The 25,783-nt window shown below is 39.1% G+C and overlaps 1 protein-coding gene across 1 annotated transcript; it reads left to right on the top strand.

Annotated features, from left to right (window-relative positions):
* The first annotated feature begins 379 nt into the window (after positions 1–379).
* On the top strand, positions 380–23,491 carry LOC109367730 (cytosolic phospholipase A2 epsilon-like). Its single transcript, XM_019615517.3, has 20 exons — positions 380–406; positions 1,864–1,936; positions 8,997–9,133; positions 9,483–9,614; positions 10,658–10,698; positions 11,470–11,512; positions 11,861–11,924; positions 12,723–12,883; positions 13,082–13,174; positions 13,794–13,831; positions 14,459–14,615; positions 14,969–15,105; positions 15,593–15,815; positions 17,020–17,134; positions 17,788–17,925; positions 18,654–18,761; positions 19,433–19,624; positions 19,957–20,123; positions 21,618–21,801; positions 22,665–23,491. Exons 1-20 carry the CDS (start codon positions 380–382, stop codon positions 22,901–22,903), a joined length of 2,469 nt encoding a protein of 822 aa, XP_019471062.2. The 3' UTR covers positions 22,904–23,491.
* The last annotated feature ends 2,292 nt before the right edge of the window (positions 23,492–25,783 follow it).

The following is a 25,783-nucleotide window of genomic DNA, read 5'->3' as shown; positions in this document are numbered from 1 at the left end:
TACAGCTGGACAGACCCTTGATGGTGCAGCTGATTTTGCGCAGAAGGATGTGTCCTCACAGCCCTCCGGTATGCAAGAGCTGTGTAGCCCCCTTAAAATCTACAAAGGGAAGATCCTTGCTGGGTGTTGACACCACTCTAACTGCAGCTGGGAAGAGTATCCTTCTGCTGGGGCATCTGTGTGTCACCTGCCAGCAGAGAGGAGGAGGAGCTGGAGATTGCTCAAGGGCTGGTGGCTGGGGTGAGGCTGGAATTGAGTCAGGCATCCACACACCTGCCTGTCTGCTCCAGGCAGCTTAAAGCACCAGAAGCTTTGGGTGCTCCTTGGTACCCATCCGCTGCTGCGTTTCACACCTGGTTTGAACGCGGGGAAGACCACGATGGGAGTGTTTTACAGCACAAGCCAGGTAAGGAAAGGGAAAAGGAGGCTCTGGGGTGAGCTTTCCTGGCAACTTTAGTGGCAGATGGGACCTCATGTAGGAGCATTGTTCAGCTCAGAGGTTCCTTCTTCAGCACCTGGGCTGACAGCAATGAGTGGCTTCTATCTGGGTTTTGTGCTCACTTTGATTTTTTGCTTTGAGGAACCTAAGGGCTTTCATACTGTAGTAATTGTACTATATTTGTAAATGCCCAATTTATATATTTCTGCTGTCTTTAACTCTCATCCAGTGGGATCTAGCAAAATAACTCACTGATGAAAACTATAGAGATGTAACTAATGTGAATGAGCGCAGAGGAAAAGCCAGAAAGGTGTTAAATGTGGGCTCCCCTAGAAACTGTGGGAGTCTGTGCGCATTAGCGAATGGATGGTGACACAGAAGGCTTTTGTTGCTATATGTGGATCTGCATACTTGTGACAGTGATATTCCCTGCTCAATGAGTAGTGTGCATGAGCTCTCCCATATACTTGTAACAAAAATATGGTCTTTTTTCTTCCAATTTTTTTTTTTTGCTATTGGTGCTTGTTTTCTTTGGTTGGTTCGGAGTGTTGAATTGCAGAGTTTTTTTTCTCCTTTCATTCCTTTAACAAAGAGAATTATCTAGGGAGCAAACTACCTCACCATCAGTTCCCCATACATTTCATTAAGTATTTGTTTGTCCACTGCTTGCTCGACAAAATCAAACCAGTTCCCTGACAGGTTTTTAATATCTTTTGATAACCACCTAGGTATATGTGGCATTCCAGGATTTCCAATAATGCTTTCCTGTGTCATTGCATAAAGGAATATTGGATAAGCTGAATTATTCTGAGAGAAATAATTACAGAGCTGTTTCTTTTACTGCCCCCTTGGAATGGGTTCCTGGAAGACATTTTTCAGGTCCTCATTTTCTGAAAGCCAATGCTGATCTACATCAAATATAACAGTGAAGGTATATAGGTATATACCAACTGACACGCAATGTTACAACATCATAATATCATTACTAATTCCTGCTCTGCTAGATTGACCACTATTTGTTGTGAAATAAAGTAGATCTGTATAACATACTTTGCATTTGCATAGACCAAGATGCATATCAATTGTATTGATACAACACTGAGGCTCACTATTTTTCTGTGGTTGGGTTGTAAGAGTCAGTCAACCACTACAATCTGAGGAGTTCCATAAATTTCCTCAGAATGAAAAATGGAGGACAATGGAGATTTGGTCTGTAGCTGACTGTACAAATAGGGACTTTGGCCACACCTGGCTGTAAACCTTTTGGGAGGACAGAGAAGATGATCCACAAGGAAGAACCTCAGTCTAGAAATGTTTTATGTGGTTGATATTGAAACATTTAATTCAACACTATATCTGACTGTGCTTCTGTTCTTTCTCTCTACTTGATAATCCTGTGTATTTTGTACTCTGCTCTTCTATAGACAGAACCTTCTCCATGCAACTTACTCACCGTAAAAATCATACGGATGAAAAATGCCAGGAAAGCAGACTTGTGTGAGTATCTTTATATACCTATAGAGTATACATGTGCTTGTAAAGCTATTTGAAATATAACCAAGTGTGGAAAACATCACAGAGCATTTTTTTTTTTTTAGAAAAAAGGAGAGAAGCAGAGATGTTTGACTGTGGTTGGTGAAGATAAAGTAGCATAGTTCATTTTACTTATTCTTAGATTTTTGTCAGCATAATACTGAGGTCCAGCCATCAGCTCTATGTAGTTCAGATCTGTTTGCACAGAATGCATAAAATGTAGATTCAATTGTGAAAATAAGTATAGATATTTATTTGAAGGAAATAGTGTATGAAGAAATTTAGATGAGGGTACTTCTTTCTATTGTTGCTTCTTACACTAATGTCCAACCTGTCCATAGCACAGAATATTTTATGGGTGCTCAAGACTGGATATTTGACATCTCTCATTGGACTCATCTTTCATGGAAAAGTGTGGTTAGGCATTGCAACAGATTGCCCAGGGAAGTGGTGGAGTCACCATCCCTGGATTTACTTATGAGTTGTGTAGATGTGCTTAAGATGTTCCTAAGAAGTGCTTAGGGACATGGTTTAGGGGTGGACCTTGTTGTGTTAGATGCTAGTTAATCTTTATTTAATGGATCTTGTCCAGCCTATATTATTCTATCATTCTGTGTCTGTTGCATTTGATTCAGCCATAGGAGATATATGTTTCAAAGCATAGTAGAGGGCTTGCACTATTAGCTGTTTCTGTTATTGGTAATTTTTCTGTTCAGAAGTTGAAGTATATAAAGTATATAAATACTTATTAATGCTCCGTAAATATCTGACCAGCAAAGCACTAGAGAAGAAGGTGAGACAACCACTTCCAGTCTGAGTAGCTGGCTGATTATCTTGCATTTATTCACTTATATGAAATAGGAAGGTCTCAGTCTGGAATGTTTCTGTAGGAACCAGACCAAGTTAAATTTGGTTGAGTTAAAATGATGCAGGTCTGTAGCTCTACAAGAGATTAGTTTGGGCCTTTCTGTAGTACTGCTATTGTTCTTTAGAGCTCAAACATGTATGAGGAGTAGTTTATCGTTCAATTATTTTTTTTTTTTCTGAAGAGAAGCAAGTTAAATTCTTGTTGTTGAATGTATGGGGAAGAAGAGTCTGTATGAAATTATTTCAAATATGTGGAAAGGTGATCTGAAGTTCATTTAAAGGCTGGAGGAAATTCTCCTGCTACAGCTAAAACCAAACTGAAAGTACAAACTCTTGGGCTCTAAATGGAAAGAAAGAGGTGTGGATAAACAGGGCCCTTAGATAATCATGTCCTGTCATCTGCATGATAGCGATCTTACTGAATTTACTCTCTGCCTTTTCCTCCTCTCCACAAATTTTGCTTCTGGTTTCAAACTATTTTGACTCTGTAGGGAGTTGCTTGTTTTCCAGACAACTTGCAAACAGTAGAAATTTTTAGTGCCCAGGCCAGGTATGAGTTGGTTGAACATTTCAGTTTGCTGGTATGAGGCAGTCCATCCAGCCCCTACCTCTACTCAGTGGAGCAGTTTGGATGGCTGCAATGTTTACAGGGCATGCCCTGGGGTCTTGAGCAGCACAGGCTCTCCAGGCTGAGATTATTTTGCATTACACTGCAAAAGTTGTACTGGATGTTATCTGCAAAACAGGCAACAAGCATTTCACCACCAATGTTGCCAAGCTGTTATCTGCTTGAAATGGTCATGTCAGTCAAACCCTGGAGAGAGAAAATGGCACAAACAAAATAAATACCATGCTTGTAAAGCTGAATGCTTTGTTTATTGGGTACTTCCATCATTTACAAAGATAATCTCTGAAAGAGCTATCCAAGATACAGAGGAGAAGTTAGGAATAATATTTGGATATAAAATAAACACCTTTCCTGTCAGGCAGGGCAGTTAGTCTTTTGGTATCCATACTGGCATGCTAGGAGATGCACAGGTAAGAATCTCAGCCAGCCTGTGAGCAAGACATTTTGTGACTCTAAATGAACTGCAGCCTCTGCTTAGTGGATGGCAAAGAAAAGAGAATTATATGTTTTCTTGTTAGCTCTGTTGACTAGGATTTCTCTTATCACTCCTAGAGTGCGGGGCTCAATGCCAAAAATCACATCCTCTCCTCTATACTTGGCTTTGTACCTTGTATTCTGAGGATTACAGAGTTGTACCAGTCATGACACTGCCTTGCATATACTTGATTTCTGAGTCCGGTTTTGATGATATCTGCTTATTTCCAGTTTACCTGAAATTTTTGCTTTCAAGCCACTTCAGCCTGTAGTTTGCTATACAGTCAAACTTGTAGAAGTCATATATTTCACTTATACACTCTTCATCATAATAAATAACATTGTGATTCAATTTTTTTTTTTTAAATAATGACTTTCACATCTGGATAGTCACTTGCAATGGAAAAGCTAGCGCAAGTTTCCTGTTTGTAACTGTGTGGCTTTCTCTGAGAAGAAATAAATGGGAGTCTTAAGATGGAAAATGCACCACTTTTGCAATGTTTAGCTACTTTTTTGTGTATCTTTTGGGAATACATTTTTCTGTCATATTTATAATCACCTAGAGATTAGTTTGACACACTTAGAAAACCCCAAAGATGTGAGCTTCCATCCCCAGCTACACTGACTTCTTTACAGTACCATTTTCTTAATGATTTTTTTCAAGCTTTTTTTTTTTTTTTTTTAAATTGCTGCTGTCCTTTTCCTGAAAACCTTTCTGAATAGAACAGGATGACAAGTGTCACCTATTTCTCAGCCATCTTAAACAATTTCGGTATCTAAAATCAGCTCTTCCTGCTTCTCTCCAGTCATGCTTATCCTTTTTTTTAAGAAGTTAATTCAATTTTCTAATATTCTCCTCTGAAGATCCTTCCCTGCACTATTTCTGTACACTCTTAACATCACTTTAATACTCATCTAGTGCTTAGATATTCTCGCATTGGGGTACTATGGGTTAATTTCATTATCGCTCTATCTGCTTCATCTTCTAGACAGTAAATGGTAATGGGAAAACCAATCCATCACAATAGTCTCAAAACTTCAATAGCATCAACTACAGAACAAGTATTACAAGATACTGGAAGTTCAAAGACAATTTAAATTACTTTCAATTTTTTTCAACTCTTCATCTTTTTAATACATCCTTATACTATTTCATCTCTTTTTACCACTAATTCATCAATGTGTAAATAATACATCAACATTGACTTCCATTTTTTTATTCATACATCACTGATGTCCTCTGTGATTTTGGTGCCATGTTTGTGATCTGCACATTCCCTCTTTTCACTAAGAACACCCATCAGATTCATTGGAGTTATTAATATTCCTGGACCAGCAACGCTCGTCAGTTTCCAGATTTAGGTGTGTACCTTGTCTGCATCCTGACTCCTCAATAGGGTGAGATTTGGATTGCACCAATCTAACCGAACCTTAAAAACAGGACTTTCTCTGTGGACAATTTCAAATTTTATGCTCAGCCTGTTAAAGAACATGGATGTCAAAAGTTTGTGTAGGTTCAAGGCAGAGGTTAACCATGTTCATGAAAAAAAAAAAAAAAAAAGCAAAGGTTGGCTTAGAAAGTCTCTGAAAATAAAACCGTGAGGACTGAGAGCGTTGTGTGATGTTTACCCTCTTCTTATGCACTTAAATGCCCATCGAATAAGGGGCATGATCTTCTCTGGCACTTTTTTCCATTCCTAACAGGATGAAAAATCCTTCCCCAAAAAAGGGACAAAAGAACTAAAGAAAAGGATCCTGTAGGGAAACAAATTCATTAATGGAATTAAATAAAAACAAGCAAACAAAACATAAGTGTTGAGAGTTAAACAAAAAGCCAAAAGTAGGGAGCTGGGGAGAAATGCTGAGATGCACGTTTTCAAGCCATCATTATCTGCTTTCTGAAAGCATTCTAGAGACCCAGTAGATACAGAAAGACATTGGGCTAAATGGACCTTGGTTGTTATAGAACTAAGTAGATTCTTCAGCATTTTCTTGGTGAAATAATGATCTTTTGTCAATGTCTTGGTGGAAAAAGTGGGGAGGGAAAAGCAAACTTTTATTTTTTTTAATATATTTATTACTAGACTTGTCAGTTTTGAAAAATTTCAGGTTTGGGATTTTTTTTTTTTTTAATTTAAGGCCTATGTTATTTTGGATGCAATATTTTATAAGATTGTGAAGTATAGTTTATATTTTTTATTTTAAAACATATTTTACAGCACTGCAGTAGCAGTTCTGCTATATGTGAAATCAAGTTGTGGAAAGGTCACTGAGACCCTGAAATGAAATATAGCTGGTGAAACATATTATTGTTTGAGGATCTGTAATCCAATCTGATACTTATTACAGGAACCTGCAGACTTCCTCTGGTGTTTGGTTCTTGCACTAAATTATTATTTCATTGTTATTTATTACTTACTTCACCATGATATTTAAGCAGTTGCCACTATGCAGCATTGTTCTAGATGCAGCTTGAAGTCCTGTTTAATAATAAGAGGATGTGGATAAGGAAAAAAAAATAAAGAAAAATAGTGAGGTTGTTATTTGGTAGAATCTCAGCAAAGAATAGCTTTAAGAATGGGTGTAAATGACAACAGCGATATAGCTCTCTTTACAGTGTGTCACTCGAGGTGAAGGCCACGGTGTGAATGTGTGAGAAAGCTTTTTATTGAAGTTTAGTTATACGCAATGGAGACTAACATTAAAAGTTGCCTGGAGGAAGGAAATGCTCTCCCAGGCCTTTCTGAATTATGATAATTATATTGTGAAGGGCCTTGGAAACAAAGGCATTTATTTCCACAGAAGCAACCCATGTCCTTTTTATTAAAAACAAGCAACAACACAAAACCAAACAAAGCAAAAAACCCTCAGTGATCTAAATTATCTAATAACTTGCATTTTAGAAAACAGTACTGTTAATCTACCCATCCACAGCCACATCTCTACTCGGATCCCCAGTGCTGGATGAAGAGCAAAAATGCATTTCTTTGCAGGTGGTGATGGTCTACATTTCAGATGGTCCAAGTGAAGGACATCCATAACCACGGTAATGATTTGGGCAAACAGATCAATATTTGAGACCACATTCTTGTATTCAGCACAATAAGTAAAACTATACTTTGAGAGCCATAAGAAAACCTTTCCCCTAGAGTTGGCCTCCATTTGAGTGCTTACAGGCAGTCCAAGAGGAGGAGGATGCCCAGATTGCTGTCCATGAAGACTGGAAGTTGTATTTGTTAATATCAAAAATAGGAGAAACTTCATGTTTTAGCCAGAACAGCTGGTGCCCTGCTGTTGTCTGAGGTGCAGCATGGTACCGGGACCATGGTGTTTTTTAGCATGGGTCATGCAGCTGTAATGCTTTCTAATGGCAAAGTGCAATTAGGATCCAGTCCTGCAGCTATCCTGGAAGATAATTAGAAATGTAGCGTAATAATTGCATGAAGACTGTACTTTCATAAGCACCTGCTGCCACACCTGCTTCTGGCAGGATATTGCCCCATGGTGATACTATGGCTGCCACCTCAAATACATTTCAACAACTGCTCATGTGTCATGGTGAAGGTGAGGTACACCAGTTGCTGCTGGGAAGTTCTGCTGTGTACATCATGTGAGCATCATCACTGCTGTTCCCCTTCTGTAGTCAGGTGGTGTTTAGGCTTATGTACTAGAATAATGAGGATTTGCAAGCATGTGCCTGCTAAAGAGAGCCTTGTATGTATAAATGAAAAGATTCTCAATATAAGTCAGTGTAGTTTTCTGCTGCACCAATGATGGACAGAGTGGAGTGCCAGTCCTCACATCTATTTGTACATAGAGTGGATCAAGCACAGTATCAAGATAACTCACAACCTTGAGTGGATCCTTCTGATCCTCTGAGATCTGATGGGAGTGCATTAATCTCAATGTGGAGAAAAAAGAAAAGAATCAAAGTCAATCAAAAAAAAGATTTTCATATGAAGATTTCCTCTATATACATGGAAGTTTGAGAGCTATTAGGACTCTTTATGAATTTGTGTGATCTCTCTGTGTTTTGGTATGTTTATAATTTAAATATATATATAATATACCACAACAACTTTAATCAAAGTTACTCTTTTTTCTTTCAAAGTTACTTACACAAAAATGACTTAAATCTCAGGACAGTCATTAAAAAAAAAAAAAAAAAAAAAGTTCACTAATTCTTCAGTTACACATGGCTAAGGACCATACGAATGACTGCATTTCCCAAAAGTCAAGTCTACTGGTAAAACTAAATGGGACAAAACTAAGTGTAGTCAGATGAGGGTGTGTCTGCTGTGCGGTTAAAGGAATGCTTGAGTAGGTGGCATTAAAAATAGAGAAAATATAATGCTAATGATGAGATTGATATCTGTGGGCAATACTGTGCCCATGCTATCTTTGGCATTTATGTGGCTTGTTGCTCCTAACTAATAAACTGTGTTCTGTAGGGTGGTCATCCTTGACTTCAGAGCATGGATCCAAAGGATTGTAAATCTCACAATTCACGTTTGCTTTTTACTACTTAATGATCATGACAAAAAGCATTCCAGGCAGAAATGATGATCAACGTACTGTAGACAGCTGCTAACCACTGTTGCGTACCAAAACTTTGGTCCCGAACATCCCTCACTTACAAAGTAGCTCATGTGGGAAGCCAAACTCTACAGCTGAGCTTTTCAACTGGGAAAGGGAATTTAAAACCCTAAAGCTCCCCTCCTTAGAATCTGGGCACATACAAATTCATAGCCAAACTGTATGACCCTGATTGAAAAAAACAAGGCAAGAACAATGTAATCTTGTGCAAAGTATCAACGTCACCTCACTTTGTGCTGTTTCCAGCACAGACAAGATTTTACCTGCCCATCGTGTTGCAAATGCCGTTACTACTCTCTCTACTACTACCTTTGGTCGTATGCTACTGACTTCATGACATCTTATCTGGCCTTCCAGCTTGCATTCTGCCTTGTGAACTCAAAAATTCAATCAGTGCAACACTTTATGGGGTGCTAAATGTGGCTTACTAATCTGTTACTTTCCTACTTTCTTCCACAGTAACCCAGTCGGATTGCTATGTGAGCCTGAGACTGCCAACAGCCTCGGTGCAGAATTTCCGAACGAAAACAATTCCTAACACCAAGAACCCAACATGGAATGAGACCTTCCACTTTACGATTCAGAGCCAGGTTAAGGTAGGAAATGTGGCTATGTTAGCACTTACTCTCTAGCCATCTCCTGATTACTAGGCTGAAGAAAGAAGCCTAGATGCCTTCTTAAATAGAACCATAGCTGCACATACTGTGTGTTTTCTTGAGTATTCTTTCTTATGAAGCACTCACACTTCCATTAGTTATTTAGCTTTCAATACATGAATTAGACTGTTCCTGAATTGTCAACAGAGCCTGTAGAGACAAACTGTGAAACAGTAAAAAACTGTTTCCTTTGCATTCATTCTTGAAGTTCTTACCCAAATTCTTCCAGAACTATCTGTACTATCTTATTCCTAAAAAAGCTTACACAATCTGTTTTTCATGTTTCCAGAACATTCTGGAGCTGAAAGTTTGTGATGAAGACAATGTAACTCAAGATGACCATCTCCTCACTGTTTTCTTTGATGTATCCAAAATCCAGCTTGGAGAAAACATTCAGCTGAGTTTCCAGCTGAATCCACAGGTATGGATAAATTTCAAAGACAAAGCTAAGAGAACATGGTTAGGTGAGAATGTGTTTTTCTCAGCTTTTCTCTCACCTGTTTGGTATATACCCCTTTCTTACTGTCCGTTCAGCCAGTTGAGTATAACTCATCTGTTTCAGAGGCTGCTGAAGGCTCTTGTCCCTGCAATTACAGTGAATTTGGGATGCTACTTTTGCAGATAGCAATGTTATCAGACTTGTTTGGTTGCTCAACTTGATGTCAAAAATGTTGAGAGATTTAGGCAGTCCTTCATAGTTGGAGCCCAAGGTTCTGACGAAGTTGAGACAATCTCATACTGAGGTTTTAATGATGATGATTAGGCCTGGAAATATATCACTTGTGTGAGTGCTGATTTGATCTGATAACTGTTTTAGAAAGGCTCTCCACACTGTCTTCCTTCATGCTGGCTCTAGAAGGCCATGAGGGATGTAGAATTGCAGCAAAACCTGCAAAGGAGGACTGCAAATGATGAAGATGAAGACTGAGCATGCAATTGGACTCTACCCAACCAAAGTTCATTTTCCAGAGCACCCTGGGCTTTATACACCAAGGCATGCCACCATGTTAGTGTGCCATCAGACCTGTTTATACAGGTTGTGGGTGAGGCCAGGAGAGGGACAGGATGGTTTAAAAGCACCAAATAAATTCAGTATTTCTCATACTGAGAGTTAATGGGGAGCACTGAGAGTTTCTGGCAGGGGAAGAGGAATTGCAGGTGATTTGTGAACTAGTGAGGATGAATGTATACCTATGGAAAGGCAGAAGAACTGTCAAGAGATCCTGTAAGATGTGTTCATGTTCGGCCTACAAGGTATGAACTAGAAGCCTGCTGATATAATTCCTACAAAATTTAGTGTATGCAACGTTAAATATAATGGATGTGACACAAGGAAAATTGAATCTGTTGCATGTGCTGTAGCTAAAGGTGGATGCTGGCTTGCTGAAGAGCACAGATTCCTACAGAGTTTCTTTCTGGACGGGAGAATCATCATGTAGTGATTGCCTTTTCTTAATTTCTCAGGGAAAAGAGGAGCTGGAGGTTGAATTCACGATGGAGAGTAGGTAAGTTTTAAGTAGGTGAACAATAGAGGAATGCAACTCAAAGAGAAAATGTTTCTGGTACAAAACACTGTTTACACTTACAGCCCCCTAACACTGTCATAGTCTGAATAAAACAGATGGGAACTTCGGGTGGTCAGGAAATGCTTGCACATGACGACATTTAAGAAAGCATTGCAGTGTGTGATGTGTATGCATCAACACCAGGCATATTGAGACACTAGAGTGCTGTCATTGACAGAAGCACAGAGATGTCCCTGGTTGCTGATGCTCCCTAGGCTGCAGGGGCATTCTGTGCAGCAGGACATTTTAAGTTTTAAACCACTAAATGGGCAAGTAAATCAGTCCTACTGCTGCTGTTGATTTTTAAGGTAAAAGGTAATTTTTTTTTCTTTTCCTTTTTTCATTATGGCACATTGGATGAATTCACCAGCTTTTCAGCTGTGGTCCCCCAGGTTTATGCCTGAACAACATGAGGCATTAGTGTAATTCTTCCATTTCCATAAATTTACTTATTTGCATCAGAAAATAGTCCTATCTGATGTAATCAGGAGTTCTGCTACTCAGCAGCTCTTCACGAATAGAGCAGCCCAGGCTTAACATTCAGACTCAGGCTTTTAAGAGGCAGACTGGATTGATGCCCAGCTAGAGTTTAATGTGTCCATGTTGGCTGTCCAAAGACAGATTTTTAAAGATAGAGAAATGATGATGAAGGGAAAAAAGAATTTGGAGAGTGCTAGTTGTGAACTGATCATTTTCCATTTTGTCTTTCAGTCCGGATCCTCCTGAAAACATTGTTACTAATGGCGTTTTAGTGGTAATTTTTATTACCTAACCCATCCCCTGCTGTAGGGCCATGTTTACTGCTATGCTGACACTAATGGTGCTGGGCAGTTGCTTCATAGGTTGGCATGGAGGCATTAGCTGTGGGCAGGCCCAAACAGAGCACGGTCAGGTGGACATCCATCTATCCCATTCTGCCTGGTTACAGCTGGGCTGAGTATCCTCCCTGGGGCACCCATCCCACTTCATCCTGATACAAATGCCATCTTCCTGGGCCTGGTAGGGGCAGTGAACAGATCAAGCATATGCCCATGGGTCTGACTAAAGCAGAGCTCAGCCAGTAGTGAATATCTTTTTCCCTTTCTCTCACTGTCTCTTCCAGTCCCGTGAAGTTGCTTGTCTGGAGGTGCAGGTGAATGGCGGCAGGCTGAGGAAGGATAGCACAGGTGAGTCTTCACTGATTTATGGAGAGTGTCTTATGGCAAAAGCACTCAGCATTTCACCCCTGAACTCCCCTGTTTAAAATGGCTGAAGATGCAAGGCGAAATTTCAGCAACATCACTGGCCTCTGGAGTGGGCTGCAATTGGTCAAAACTACTGAATGCAGTGTGAAGAGTTTATGATCTGATTTTCCTGCAAAAAGACTTTCCCCTATAATAACATCTTGTCACATGGTTATGACTTTCCAAAATATTTGTGTACAGCATTGAAGTTTTCTAAGCTCTGAAGTAGATCAAAATCTCCCTGTCTTCAGAGGCAAAGATAAGCATTAGGACTCTTTCCTCAAATTTCACACTTACAAATTTCTTTATGTGTAACAATACAAAATATGTCACTAGATGAAAGATGAGAGGCAGAGTATATCACCAAGGGTACCTGTTGCACATTATAATCAGCACATCACTGCTGCGTCGAGCCTGTGCTTGTAGGCCTGTGTACATCCTATGCAATTTTTAAAACATCATGCTCTGACACCTCCTAATACTTTCACACTGAAAAGCATGTTTTTTGAGTGAACTTAAGTCAAAGACTCCTTTTTAGTTCTCAGCATAATTTACTTGTAGGATGTCATAAACAACCTTGGATCCCACTGAACTACTGGTGGGGATCAGATTCCCGGCATGAAGGAGGTTTCCTTGTAGTTATGAAGTACAGACAGTAATAGAGTGGTTTGGGGTGTTATTAACTTTAAGATAGCAAAGACTGTTCATGAGGATGTGATGTTTGTTCTGCCATCTCTTCAGAGAGGAAATTTGCGCTGACAGTGGATGGCTCATATGAGGGGATGCAGACCCACACGCTGAGCTCATGCCTGTGTGCAGCCGCACCAGCAAGGTTCCACTACATCAAACACCATCAGTCGGCGCTGACTGTGTCACTGCCACGGCGCAGGCGGCTCAGTAGGGTACGTGGTCACCCATAATGGGCAGATGATTCTACATGCTGTTTGTTTGGGGACCTCCGAGATCTGTGTTGTTCAGATCTGTGTAGGTAAAGGATGAGAAGTGAGTGTGTGGATGTAAGGCTGGGGAGACTGCTCTTTTTCCCCTTGTGTAATTATTATTATTGCATTTTTACCTTTTTTTTTTTTTTTCCTTTTCAGTCTGTATCAAGTCAAAATGAAAGGGATATGAATGAGTCTGTGACTCTAGCTCTAAACTTGCTTCCTATACAAGAGAAAATAACTATAGCAGAGGTGAGAACAAGTATTTCTTATAAAATCCAGTCCAACTTATGCTCAGTTTGGTGGGTGACATGAATTTTACTCTTCAGTGATTAAGCTCCAGTCAGACACATGCTACATTTGTAAAGTGAGAATAACAGTTGCTCACTGTGTAGCTATGCAATGCTTATTTGTTGGTTTTGTTTGTTCTGCATGTGGTTCCTGGCACACTTTTCAACTCTGTTCTGTGTTTAAGCTGATTTCCTCAGGACATATCTAATACAATCATCAATGCTGTATGTGAGCTAACAATAATAGGTAAGACACTTAAGACTGATAATTTGCAGAGAGGAAGTCTAAAGCAGAAGGTAAAACAGAGAACATCGACATGCCTGTGGTTCAGGTGCCTCTCTTTCAATGAGCTCCCTTGAAAACAAAGGGAAACTAAACGTTCATCCATGCAAAGCAGAGGGACCCTATTTCTATCCAGCCCAGATTGCACTGGAACCCATTAGCGATCTCAAAACCCAGACAAATGCTGGCCAGATCCTGCAGCAAATGCAGTAAAACTCAGCCTGTAGATGGTGAGGGTAAGGAAGATGTAAGATTAATGACTTGAATGTGCTTACAGTGTTTGTATTGTGATTTTCAGGACAGGACAATTGACTTGTACGCAAAAGCAAATGAATGGTAAGTAAGTTTTCAGCAAGGCCTGATGCTGTAACTGGGAGTCACTTGCACCTACACGTCTGAAATCAGCAGGGGGCCATGCAGGCTCAGTTGCAAACAAGATTGTGCTCTGCTTCACTTTGCAGGCTTTTGTGTGCAAGATTCTCCTTTTTCAGTGATGGATAACTAAATCAGGGGTCCCTCTTCCTTTGAGTTTCAGAACTGTGCACTGTTATGCCCATGGATTGAGAGAGTAGCTCCACACAGAAATCGTATTTCTGTAAAATACAAACAAAATAAATCCAAGGCACAGAAGCTATTTCCCTAATTAGCTACAGTGCCTGCTGATGGTGGTTATCTTGTTACAGGCACATATGGTAGGCAATATTGAAAATTGAAAAATCAATCATATGAGCAAACAAAACCAGAAGCTTGCTGTAGGAATTTCATTACAATACAGGGCAGTATGAAGGGTTCTGTCGTTCATTCCCATTTGCATTTTTAGTAAAAGCTGAGGCAATTAGCAGATGCCTGTCTGTGGTGTTGCACTTTCTCATTTATTACATTACTGTTCATGTACCAATCTGTAAACACAACTGGGATGATTACTACAAGCAATAGCATATAATATTTGTGCCCTGGTCTCAGGACCCAGGGTTTGTGCTTCAGGCCAAGAAACCTAGATGCCCGTCTGGGTTTTGACCTGTGCATGGATGAAAAGAACTTCCTGCAAAATCGGAGGAAGGTGGTTGCTGCTGCACTGAAAGATGTTCTTCATCTGGAAGAGGACCTACAAGACCATGAGGTAGCTAGGAAATGCACTGCTTGGGGATTTCTCTCTTTCCTTTCCCTTAGGTCTTGAAATGGCAACAGGAGCAAGGCCTCTGTCAGCAACTGCTTCTCTTGGGCTCTGTTTGCAGCCAAGGTGTTCTCAACTGAAGAGCTCAACAGACTGCCTGGAAGAGCAAATACTCTATTGTCAGCTGACATGATGGGGCTGGGTTGATGGTTGGATTAAGTGATCTTAGCGGTCTTTTCCAATATAAATGATTCTATGATTCTATGTGTCTGGGTGTTGCATTAGCACGACTGTCTTCTTTTGATGCAAACCTCCCTTGATGCCACTTTTCTGTCTGTGTTTTGTTTTGTGTTGAGCAGGTACCTATAGTGGCTGTGACAACAGCAGGGTGTGGGATAAGAGCACTGACGGGAATGTATGGCAGCATGTTGGGTCTTCAAAAGTTGCGTGTACTGGATTGTGTTTCGTACATCAGTGGCTCATCTGGCACAACATGGTGAGAAGTCATTTTGATTCTATTGTTTGGATCTTATTATGTGAAGCAAAACCCTGCTTTGTCTGGGCTTTAGATCTTGGAAAAGGTAAAAAGGGTATACTGAGTTATTGCTTGTTCTTTGGTCTATGAACAATGGGGTCACCCAAGAAATGTTTGTTGTGCATCATACTTTTTGGTGTCGCTGAAGTAATTTAACACCAATTAAAAGTTGAAACTTTAATGGCAATGCAAAAATCCTTAATCCTATGCAAAATTATCCTTTACGATTAATTTCTGTTGGATAAAACAGCATTGAGAGCTGATGAAGCTGTCTGAATAGGATTCAAAGCAAGTGATTATCTATAGATTTGCATTTCTGTTCCAAGCAAGCTCGAAATAGAAGAGTGACCTAAAGCTAGTACAGTAAGAAGTGCCCAAAGTATATCCTCTCAGTTCTAAAAGCTTCATCTTCATTTTTGTACCTCCCCATCCTGTTTCCTGCTTGCAGGACCATGACAAAATTGTATGAAGATGCTGAGTGGTCGCATAAGGATCTCGGAGAAATAATTATTGAAGCTCGGAAGCAAGCAGCCAAGTGCAAGATGGGTGCTTTTTGCTTGAGAAGTCTGAGGAATTATTACAAAGAGCTGAGTCAAAGGACCCAAGCAGGACATAAAACATCTTTTATTGATCTGTGGGGACTTATGATTGAATCAATGTTAAATGACGGGGTAATGTCTACACAGCTATCTTCTCATAAAGTTGGTTACCTGATCTTTATGACCATTACAAGAAATTAAAATCCTAGGAAGAAGTACCTGTCCAGTAACACTATACTTGGTATGCAGGCAGAACACCACTTACTGCAGTAATAACTTGGAGATGCAGTGCATGTCTATAGTGAATTCTAAATTGTGACTGAATATAATGTAGAAATGGCTCAGACTAGTTCTAAAGTAACTGGCATGCTAATTAACCTTTGTAGCTGTCCAAGAATTTTTTGAAATTCTGAAGTGTTTTTTACAGCTTCAGACTTTTATGTTTCCACTGCTGTAATGTTTGCTGTATTACACAAGCTGTAATCATATATTGTACATACTGCAGATGTACTCCTTATGTAGTTACTGCACTTTGTGAATTAGCACTGAGAAAGTGTGTAGATCTGTTGCAGGAATAGTGATTCTGCAGGTGTTTTCAGCTGCTTTGAATTTGTTCTCTCAAGACTGCCCTTTCCTAATTCTGTTAAGCAAAATTTTCCACGTAAACTGACAGACTGATGTCAGCTGAAGAAAAAAATATTTTATTTTAAAATCCTGTAAATGTTTATATTTTGTCCAGGTGAAGCAGGAAAACTGAAAGAAAAACCCACAAGTATTTTTGCTTCATATCATATTTCACATTGTGTTTCTGGCTTCATTGCTAGCTAGCTGCTAGAATTTCATTTGGCTGAAGTACACTCAATACATCAATTTCATGTAAAAGATAAGCAGTTAGTATTGCACAGCTCAACGATTTTTCCTCTGTGGATGGCACCTTCCAATACGTTTCATGACTGTTTTTGACTAGAAGTGTCACTAACACCATGCCTTAAACTCTTATGTTGAACAGATGAAAGATATGATAATAACAGAATTAGCCAGATCTGTTGTTTGTTTGTCATCCCCCCCCCCCCCCCCATATATTTAACAATATAAAGCTAGAACAGCATTTACAGCATCTTATTCCTGATGTCATACACTGAATGTATGACATGGCTGGTTCTCATAACTAAAGTTATTCTCTCTCTCACGATGTTTTTCTTGCCCTCTTTATTGGTGATGTGGAAATTAAGATAAATAATATTCCATATTCAGACATTATAAGCTGATGTCTTTATGGAATGGATTATTGGCTAACCTTTTTAAATTTATTATTCTTATTATTTTTAATATCCAGAAATGCTACCACAGACTTTCTGATCAACGTCGAGCAGTGAACCAAGGCCAGAATCCATTGCCCATCTACCTTGCCCTGAATGTCAAGGATAAAGTTACTACCAAAGATTTTAGAGGTAATAATGTTCCATTTCTAGGAAAAGACATTCATTTTTACAGTGTATGTATAGATGCTGTGAATAATGACAAATAGTTTTAAATTCTTCCTCTAAGCCAGAAGTCCTGTTCAGAGAATGTAAACAATAGCTGGGGAACCATAGGATACAAAGCAGCAGTTTTAACATTTTGTAAAATCTCCTGGCATGTAAATGTGCATACTTAGATATAACCTTCAGGTGACCAGTACAGCCTAGATCCATGACACTGCCTTAAAAATACTATCAGTTCTTAAGGAAAGTGATTTCCAGAAACTTTAAGTTCACTTAATGAGCATTTTTCATATTTGACTAAAGGTAATAAATGCAACAGATAACAAACCACATTCTAGTCCTCCTTTCATAAGAAAACACCCCACTTTCGAAAGAGTTGCTTAAAATTTCCCTCACCTTCTACATAATTCTTTCCCAACCTCATGAAAAGTGTGATTGATGTTTCAGTTGCCTGCTGGATCTGAGAGGCAGTGGTAAGCAGGTTTGCTTTGGGCTCACGCTAAAGCAGCCTACCTCCAATAGCACTGAGGTTCACTCCGAGTGTGCTCACGTTGTTGCTTTTAACAACATTATGTCCTCTGGGCTGGTGGAGCTAACGCTGTTGGTATGTGTGTTGTCAGAGTGGGTAGAGTTCACGCCCTATGAGGTGGGCTTCCTGAAGTACGGCGCCTTCATTCGTGCAGAGGATTTTGGCAGTGAGTTCTTCATGGGTCGCTTGATGAAGAAGCTCCCCGAGTCCCGAATCTGCTTCATGCAAGGTGACTTACCAGCCTGGGGGAGTGGCAAGAATTTAATACAAACACCCATGATTTGGGAAATTAGTCCTTAGCAAGCTGCAGTTTTGCATGTAGTAGCAGAGGCACTGGGTCACATCAGAGAGGGTCAATGCCTCGGTCACTTCGATTCAGTGTGTTTCCTGAGACTTACATACGTATCCATGTTTTTATCACTGAGACTAAAATTAAACTAAAAAAAAAAAAAAAAAAAAGTCATATATCTTTGCAAGTGCTTTTAAAACATCACTTTCTCTTAGCTTGAAAAGCATTTCAGAAGTTGCAAACCTATGTGACTTGGCAGAAGCTAAAGGAAACAGTGACAAGAAATAAATAGAACAAGAAAGAGGGGAATCAGTGAAGAAGCTGGCTGAAAATAATCCTTTATGGAAAGAGAAAAGAGCAATGCAAAATTTGTCCTTGCCTATACATATGTTGTTCTAAGTAAAACATGGTGGTAGGAAAAGAATATTGACATTTCTTCTGGAATAAGTTTGCATTATGAGTCAAGTTTAGCACTGAAATAGATGTCTGGGCCCATTTAAAAGCTAGATAGAAATGAAAAAAAAAAGAAAGAAAGAAAGAAAGAAAGAAAGAAAGAAAGAAAGAAAGAAAGAAAGAAAAAAAAGCTGTGGAAGGAGCAGAAGGCAGTTTTTTAATCAATTCCTTATGTTTATCTCAGTAATGCCTATTATACCTCTCTCACTTCCTAGGAATGTGGAGTAGTATCTTCTCCAAAAACCTCCTGGATGCTTGGCATGCAGCGGACAATTCAGAGGACTTCTGGCACAGATGGACCCAAGACAAAGTGACTGAAATAGGTAAATCCTCAGTACCTTTTGGCTTATGGCCCTCCTCTTCCAGGCCCTATGATAAAGTAATTGCACTCATATTTCTCTGTTTTTTGTGGTGCTCTTGATCTCAAAGTAGTGGAGACACTGGGAATGTGAAGTGATTTGATGTTACTGAATAGCAAATGCTTTGCTTAATCTGAGACTGGCATTGGTGAGATATGTATCAGAAGATAGGGCACCATCAGATGGACCTCAATAGAAAGAAGGTAGGGATGAATATATAAGGTGTTCTCTGATGTGCTGAGTTAAAATACTTGCAAAGAATTATTTCTGCCAAGGCTTCATGTCACATCTATTTTTAGCCAGAAGGAAGCTTGAGAGTTTTCTTTCAATTTTATTCACCCTAAATTGTGCATCTTTCTCTCAAAATCCAGCTAAACTGCAAGATTTAGTAGAGGTCCAAGGAAGTCAATAGAGTAGGGATGCATAACACCAGCTAAGAAGGGCAGCTCTGTACTAAATGACCATTCCTTAAAAACATCCATGAGCACCTTCATGTTAAAATTCAAGCGAAGTTAGTGATTTCATAGTGAACAGATTTGGGTGACATTTCTGTCACTGATTCCACCTCCTCTTTGTTCCTGATCATATACATGTGACTATAATTCAACTGCATGTAATTTGTCACGTACCTCTAGAGGAACAACCAGACTTGCCCGAGAAGCCTTATGAGATGGCTACGTGCATGTTCACTCCTACAAGTGGCCTCTCCACGACTCTGCGGGATATTCTGACGGACCGCCCTGCTGTCTCCAAGTACCACAACTTCCTGAGGGGCTTCCAGATGCACAATGAGTACATCCAGCACGAACAGTTTGCAAAATGGAAAGGTATACACAACACTGCTGCTCATGCATAACTTCCAGTATCACAACTATTGAATTTTGGGGGTGTTCACTAGTGACTGTCCTTATTGGGAATAAAATAACTAGAGATGGGTTTTGCATGTACAGAAAATCTGCCATGGGTTTTGTGCAGCTCACGGGTTTGGAGACTGACAGAATGTGAGTGGAGAGGCTGAAGAAAGCTTTAGGATTGCTGCACGATATCCAAAAGCAAAGGAAAAATCTAGAATGGGAGGGGAGCTTGCCATCCTTTTGTTTTCTAACTTCACTGATGTTTTTCTGCAGCTTACTAATAGCTCCAAATTTTTATTCTTTAGACACTTTGCTGGACACCTCTCCTAATGATCTGAGAGGCCACTCAGAACACTTGGAGTTGGTGGATGCAGCTTTCTTTTTTGAAACTAGCTGTCCACCCCTTATGAGACCAGAGAGGAAAGTGGATGTCATCATACACTTAAATTACACTGGTGGATCGCAGACCTTGGTGAGAAGTAAAAAATGTCATTGTTTAATAATGGCTTTTTGTTTGCTTTCTTCGACTCTTGGACAAGCATCTATAAAATGTTATTAGTGGAAGTTGATAAAAGTGTTTCTGAATCTTAAAAGAAGAGTAGAAATTCTCAGAGGGAAGAATATATCAGTTTTTTCTAAAATCACCTTTGAAAGAGCTCTAAGTAGAATAGTCAGAGCTCTCTGCTTCACCAATAACGTACAGAGAGGCACAATGAAGTTATTATGATTGTGCTGCAACTTCCATTACAAGTGTCTGTAAGATTTTATAGCACAAATATGGTTGGAAAAGCTTTTTCTCTAATTCAGATGCAGAATTTATTTTGCATCTTCCTTAAATATATACAGTTTGCATTTTTATTAGACAGTGTTTTTCATCTGTCCAAGAAAAAGATAGCAAGTGAATAATTTTTGTCATTATTTTCATTTTTTTTTTCAATGAATGCATTTTTTCTCTTAATGTGGTTATCTTGAAGAAAGGTATCAAATGCACTCACTGTATTTGCTGAAGACTGATTATAAAATTGTTATATAGTTTTCAAAAGTGATATTCATCACATAAAAAGAGACTTAGAATTCCAAATGCATACTTGTAATTGTAAACCTAATTGTAAACCTGCCCCTGAAGTGCACCACAGAAAACACAAAGTTCACTGGTTAAGGTTCTGTCTTTGATTTCAAGTGGATGATTTAAAGCAGTTCCTACGCTGTAATGCCAGATGAGAAAAATTTTTATCTCTGTTCTGCAGGAAAAGTACATGTACAGTTACTTGTACTGACATTTATTTCTAGTAATCTCAAGTCCTTCAGAAATATTTAATTCAAACAAACTGAGGTGTTATTTGAATGTATTGTTAGGTAAGTTAACAAAGCTTGACCATCACAAATGAGCTTTGTGATTTAGTTTTGTATTTTCAGATTTAATACTCATAAAACGCTAGAAATTTCACATTATTTCTAAAACTTGAAGTCTAAAATGGGGAAGTTGGTTTCAAAACCCTGCTACAATCCACTGAAGTCTACTCACAAGTTACCACTGCTACATAAATAGATAGCATGGCTATGAATCTTACTGTCTTTGACAGCAAATTTAGGATTGCAAATTTAGTTGTGTTCAGATTTAAAAAAAAAATTCTAATGTAATTCTCCTTTAATTAATGATGCTCTCTAACAATCTTTGAAATTACTTGCCTTCTTCCTAAGTTATATTTCAGTTTTAGAAATGTGCCTTGGCACAAATTTAAACCCTCCTTGCCATCTTAATATCAGGTATTTTATTTCAAGTCTATTTTCAAATAACTCCTCAGGCGACAGGAGAATTAGGGATTGCATGTGTCACATTATGTTCAATTTTACAGTACTATTGAGTCATCTTGTGAAACTTAACATGAATTACGGGGCTACAGAAACAACATAATCTTGTGTATGTTTTCCATTTTTTATACTGCTGCTATTGGGCAATGACCAGCCTCTAAAGCAGGCTTGCAGTTACTTCTCAGAGCAGGGAATTCCATTCCCCAACTGTGGGCTGAAGGATGATGAGAAGAACCTGAAAGAGTGCTACGTGTTCGATGGTGCAGACACCCCTGGAGCTCCTCTCCTGCTTTACTTTCCACTAGTGAATGACAGTTTCCAAAGATACGTAGCACCTGGTAAGTTAATATTATCCCGCTATTTTATTGACACAGTGAGTGTTTTGACCTTGAGTGTTTCTCCTTTATCCCAATACAAAAAATCTTTGCTTGCTTGTTCCTACTAGTGAATACACTGCATAATGGGATGACACTAACTACTTGTGAAATCTTGTGTATAATTTCAGTTTGAGACTTGGTGCAGTTCAGAGAAAGAAGAAATGCATTCCTCAAGTAGAGGAATAGGAACTTATTTCTTTTTGTGGTCTCCAGAATTTTACTTCACAGTGAAGAACAAAGCACTGTTTTCAAATAATGTATTTTATGACAGTCAGATCTAGGAAGAACTATCTTTACAGTACAGAATGTTACTGAGGAGGACCATTGTGCTTTATTTTTGGGCTGTTTAATGCATTTCTTGTATGTATTGGGAAATGAAAGCAATAGGATGTAAACTAAAACTTGTTAAATGAAGTCATGGTGTCCTTTTGGGCCAGTGTTTTAGACACTGCCAATGTTTTTATTATGATTTCCAAGGCAACAGATGTTCTGCCTAATCCTGTGCTGTACATCTCCTTATTCCTTCTACCACTAGTATATGTTCTATCCCTGGGAATCCATGGGGTAAGACTCTGAATGACCCCCATAAGATGGCATGCTATGAGTCAACCAGCTGAAGGTACTAGTTGCAATGGAATGATGTCTAGTGACACTTGTTCATGAATTCCAAAAAGGCTTTGTTCAGAAGTACATTTTTCAGAGATCAGAGCACTGCACTTGTGCTTGCAACCACATCTGCAATCTCTCTAAATTATTCTTGACATAGCCTATCAGAGGACTGTAATTCCCTGGGACTATACAAACTCCTTCTTTTCCTCCGACAGGCATGTCTCGCAGTGCTGCAGAAATGCAACAGGGCAAGGTTGATCTCTCCAGTTTCTGCTCTCCATATTCAACAAGAGAGGTGTCATTGAAAGCAGAAGATTTCAACAAACTCCAGAAGCTGACTACTTACAATATCATGAACAATGAGAATATGATTCTTCAGGCCTTGCGCATGGCTGTGGCTCGGAAGAAGCAGGCTCCGAGCCAGCCTATATCACAGACACAGGCCACTAGTTGAACAGTATTTCCTCTCTTACTAAGTATTTATCACAACTACGCAGAATTATCTATCAAATGCAATAGCTACTTCACTCATCTTGGGGAGTGCCATTTATTTCCATATAGCCCTCTCATAAAAAAACTCCAAAACTTGAAATACTTCAGAGCTGCACAGTTCAGTTCACTAAGAAAAGTTGCTATTTTTGATCAGGAATTTTGATATCAGATAGACTGGTCTGATGTTAATACCATCATATTGTTATGCACAGAATGCAAATTCAGCTGTGTCTGATAGGGAAGTAGTTTTAACTTTTCCTCTACATTCTCTTATTGTTTTGGTGGTTAGTATTTTTTCTTATGCAAAATATTCTAGCATTTCATTGGGACTGCAGGTAGCAAATTCATGAAGCCCATAGAAGGTGGTGACCAAGCAGTATCAATTAAAATATTTTACTTGGTTCTAATAACTTGAATTAAATGGTGTTCTACCTCATAATAGTTTTGTTTCTCACATATGTTTTTTGTCATTAATTGTCATGAGTTATCATATCATACTTAATTTTTCAGATGTGTTGAGTGATGGATATATATATATATATATATAGACGGTGGCCTTTAGGTCTTCAGTGACACTTCTTTTTATCAATTAAATATACTTCTGAATTTGTTTTGAAAGGCTATTACCATTTTATCCCACAATAACCATGTTCTGTCTCAGATCGCATACGTGTGCTGCAGATATCTCCCCGGAAAGCAATTTTGCATTGTCCATTGGAATTTGTTTGGTGTAGTGAGTTGAAATATTACCAAAACAAATAGCATGTGAGGGGAACGGTGGGGTTTATGGTAATGGCATACACAGAATCACACTGTTGAAACGGAATGAGGTGTTTTTTTGTTTGCCGTTTCACACTTGTTAAACAACTATAAAAAGTGCAATACAGCAGATAGGTATGCTAGTAAAAAATAATATGCTACAATTACCACGGACTAACCTAGTCATTTGACAAGTACATTGAAATACAGTGGCTAAGGGGGAAAAAAAAGCTGGTTTAAATGCACATAAACGCACGACAACTCTCAAACATCAGCACAACTACCGCAGAACAGATGAAGAAACATCCAGATCATTCCCTGGGAATGCACTAAATGATGTGTGCACACACCTGATGAGGGCAACTTGATGAGCAATCCATAAACAAAACAGAGCATTACTTTTCAAGCTGCACATGAGACCAGTTTGTAACACAGGAAGTGATTTTGTTTATTCCAAAGAATCAAGAGCTTGTCCACCAAAGCATGGATGTTTGTTAATCGTCATTGCATCTGAGTGAGGATATATAGCATAATAATTATCTTACATTTCTTCCTCTTCAGCTAGTGAGAATTTTATAACTAAATCCTTTGCTGTTCTGGACATTTTTTTCAGATACTCTGAAAAAAATATGAACTGCTTTGGTTAAAAAATAAATAAGCTCATGCATTTGGAGAAGTGAATCTACTCGCACAACAGTGAAGAAAATTCCACCAGAGAAGGAAGTGCAGTTTCTGTTTCTGACACAAATTTTTCCTCTAAGGCAAATTACTGGAGAACAGTCTTTTCTAGAATTAGAGCTTGTCTTTTTGGCATTAGACCCACAAGGGGCGGATGTGAAACATGTCAATGGCCAGCTAGGTTGATAAGTAACAGGAGTCCCTCATCTCCTTATGTAAACAAGATTTTTTTTCTCTGCATTTCCCAGAAAGGCACATAGACTGTTTCTCTCTTATCTTCTATGGTCTAACCAGTCTGAAGATGGCAGTAACAGGAAGAAGCTCACCATTTACCATTGAAAAGTCCTGAGACAAGTCAAGCCTTAACACAAAATCACAGCATGGCTTAGGTTGGAGGGGAACTTAAAGATCATATAGTTGCAAGCTGCTCCCCACCAGATCAAGGCCCACAGCCCCATCCACCCTGGCCCTGAATGTCACCAGGAATGGGGCATCCACAACTCTCTGGGCAGCCTGTACCAGTACCTTACCCTCTGAGTAAAACATTTATTCCTAACATCTAACCTAAATCTCACCTCTTTTAGTTTAAAGCCATTCCCCCTTTTCCTAGCACTAACTAAGCCTTGTCTTATCTAAGATGGTAAAATCCTGACCAAAAAAGATCCCTGACAGCTGAAAAATGAAACTGAACCAGCAGATCCCATGAGCTCACAGACTTGGCAAAGCTGATGCAGTGCTCAGATCTTAAGAAATAACAGTAGAACTAAATGACAAACATGGTGAGTCCGTCCCTGGCAAATATTAAGGATTCAGTCACAATGCCCATTTTAGCAGTTCAGATTCCTTCTTTTGAGCTTTTCAGTGTTTTTATGGATAGAATATCAGGCCAGAACTACTCTTTATTGCATATTTTTCTGATGTTTGCAGAAGAGGAAGGCAGGCATGGGTACTGTGAGAATGCAGTATCACCTTTAGCTGTTCTCAAGTGGACACCTCATTCCAGATATTTGGGCATGTTAGTAGCTGGATTCATGGAAGAGCTGTTTACTCACATATCTGCTGTACGTACTAATTTGGAAGAAAATGTGCTCTTTTTTTCTTGGTTTACTCTGTTTTTTGTTTGTGGGAGTGTCCTGAAAGCAGGAAAAGATACAAACCAAGATGATCAAATACAGATACAAAAGTGAGGAAAAATCCAATAAAAAAGTAACTCTGCCCCTCCCACCTCAAAGAAAAATAATATCTGGCTGAATTTTGGAGTCTCCAAAGGTTTTATCAAAAATCCTTTTGACTGTTGATTGTAGTGCTATAAAGCTGCTGTTTTTCTTTGACTTACGCATAACTGCTGTTATCTTCTCTATTTGTGCACTGTTAGGTGGCCAAGTCCTGGGTATCCATTCTTGTG

The sequence above is a fragment of the Meleagris gallopavo genome, chromosome 5 (assembly GCF_905368555.1).
Source record: "Meleagris gallopavo chromosome 5, MGAL_WU_HG_1.1, whole genome shotgun sequence".
In the NCBI taxonomy this organism is placed as follows: Eukaryota; Metazoa; Chordata; class Aves; order Galliformes; family Phasianidae; genus Meleagris; species Meleagris gallopavo.
Note: the sequence above shows the minus strand (reverse complement) of the source record. Positions and strands in the feature narration are given on the sequence as shown.

Bases quoted from the DNA above. Each gene is read 5' to 3' on its own strand.
- LOC109367730 (XM_019615517.3), top strand. From the start codon at position 380: ATGGGAGTGTTTTACAGCACAAGCCAG. The intron at 1,937-8,996 runs GTGAGTATCTTT...TTTCTTCCACAG, and splicing joins TGCCAGGAAAGCAGACTTGT to TAACCCAGTCGGATTGCTAT. The intron at 9,615-10,657 runs GTATGGATAAAT...TTAATTTCTCAG, and splicing joins GTTTCCAGCTGAATCCACAG to GGAAAAGAGGAGCTGGAGGT.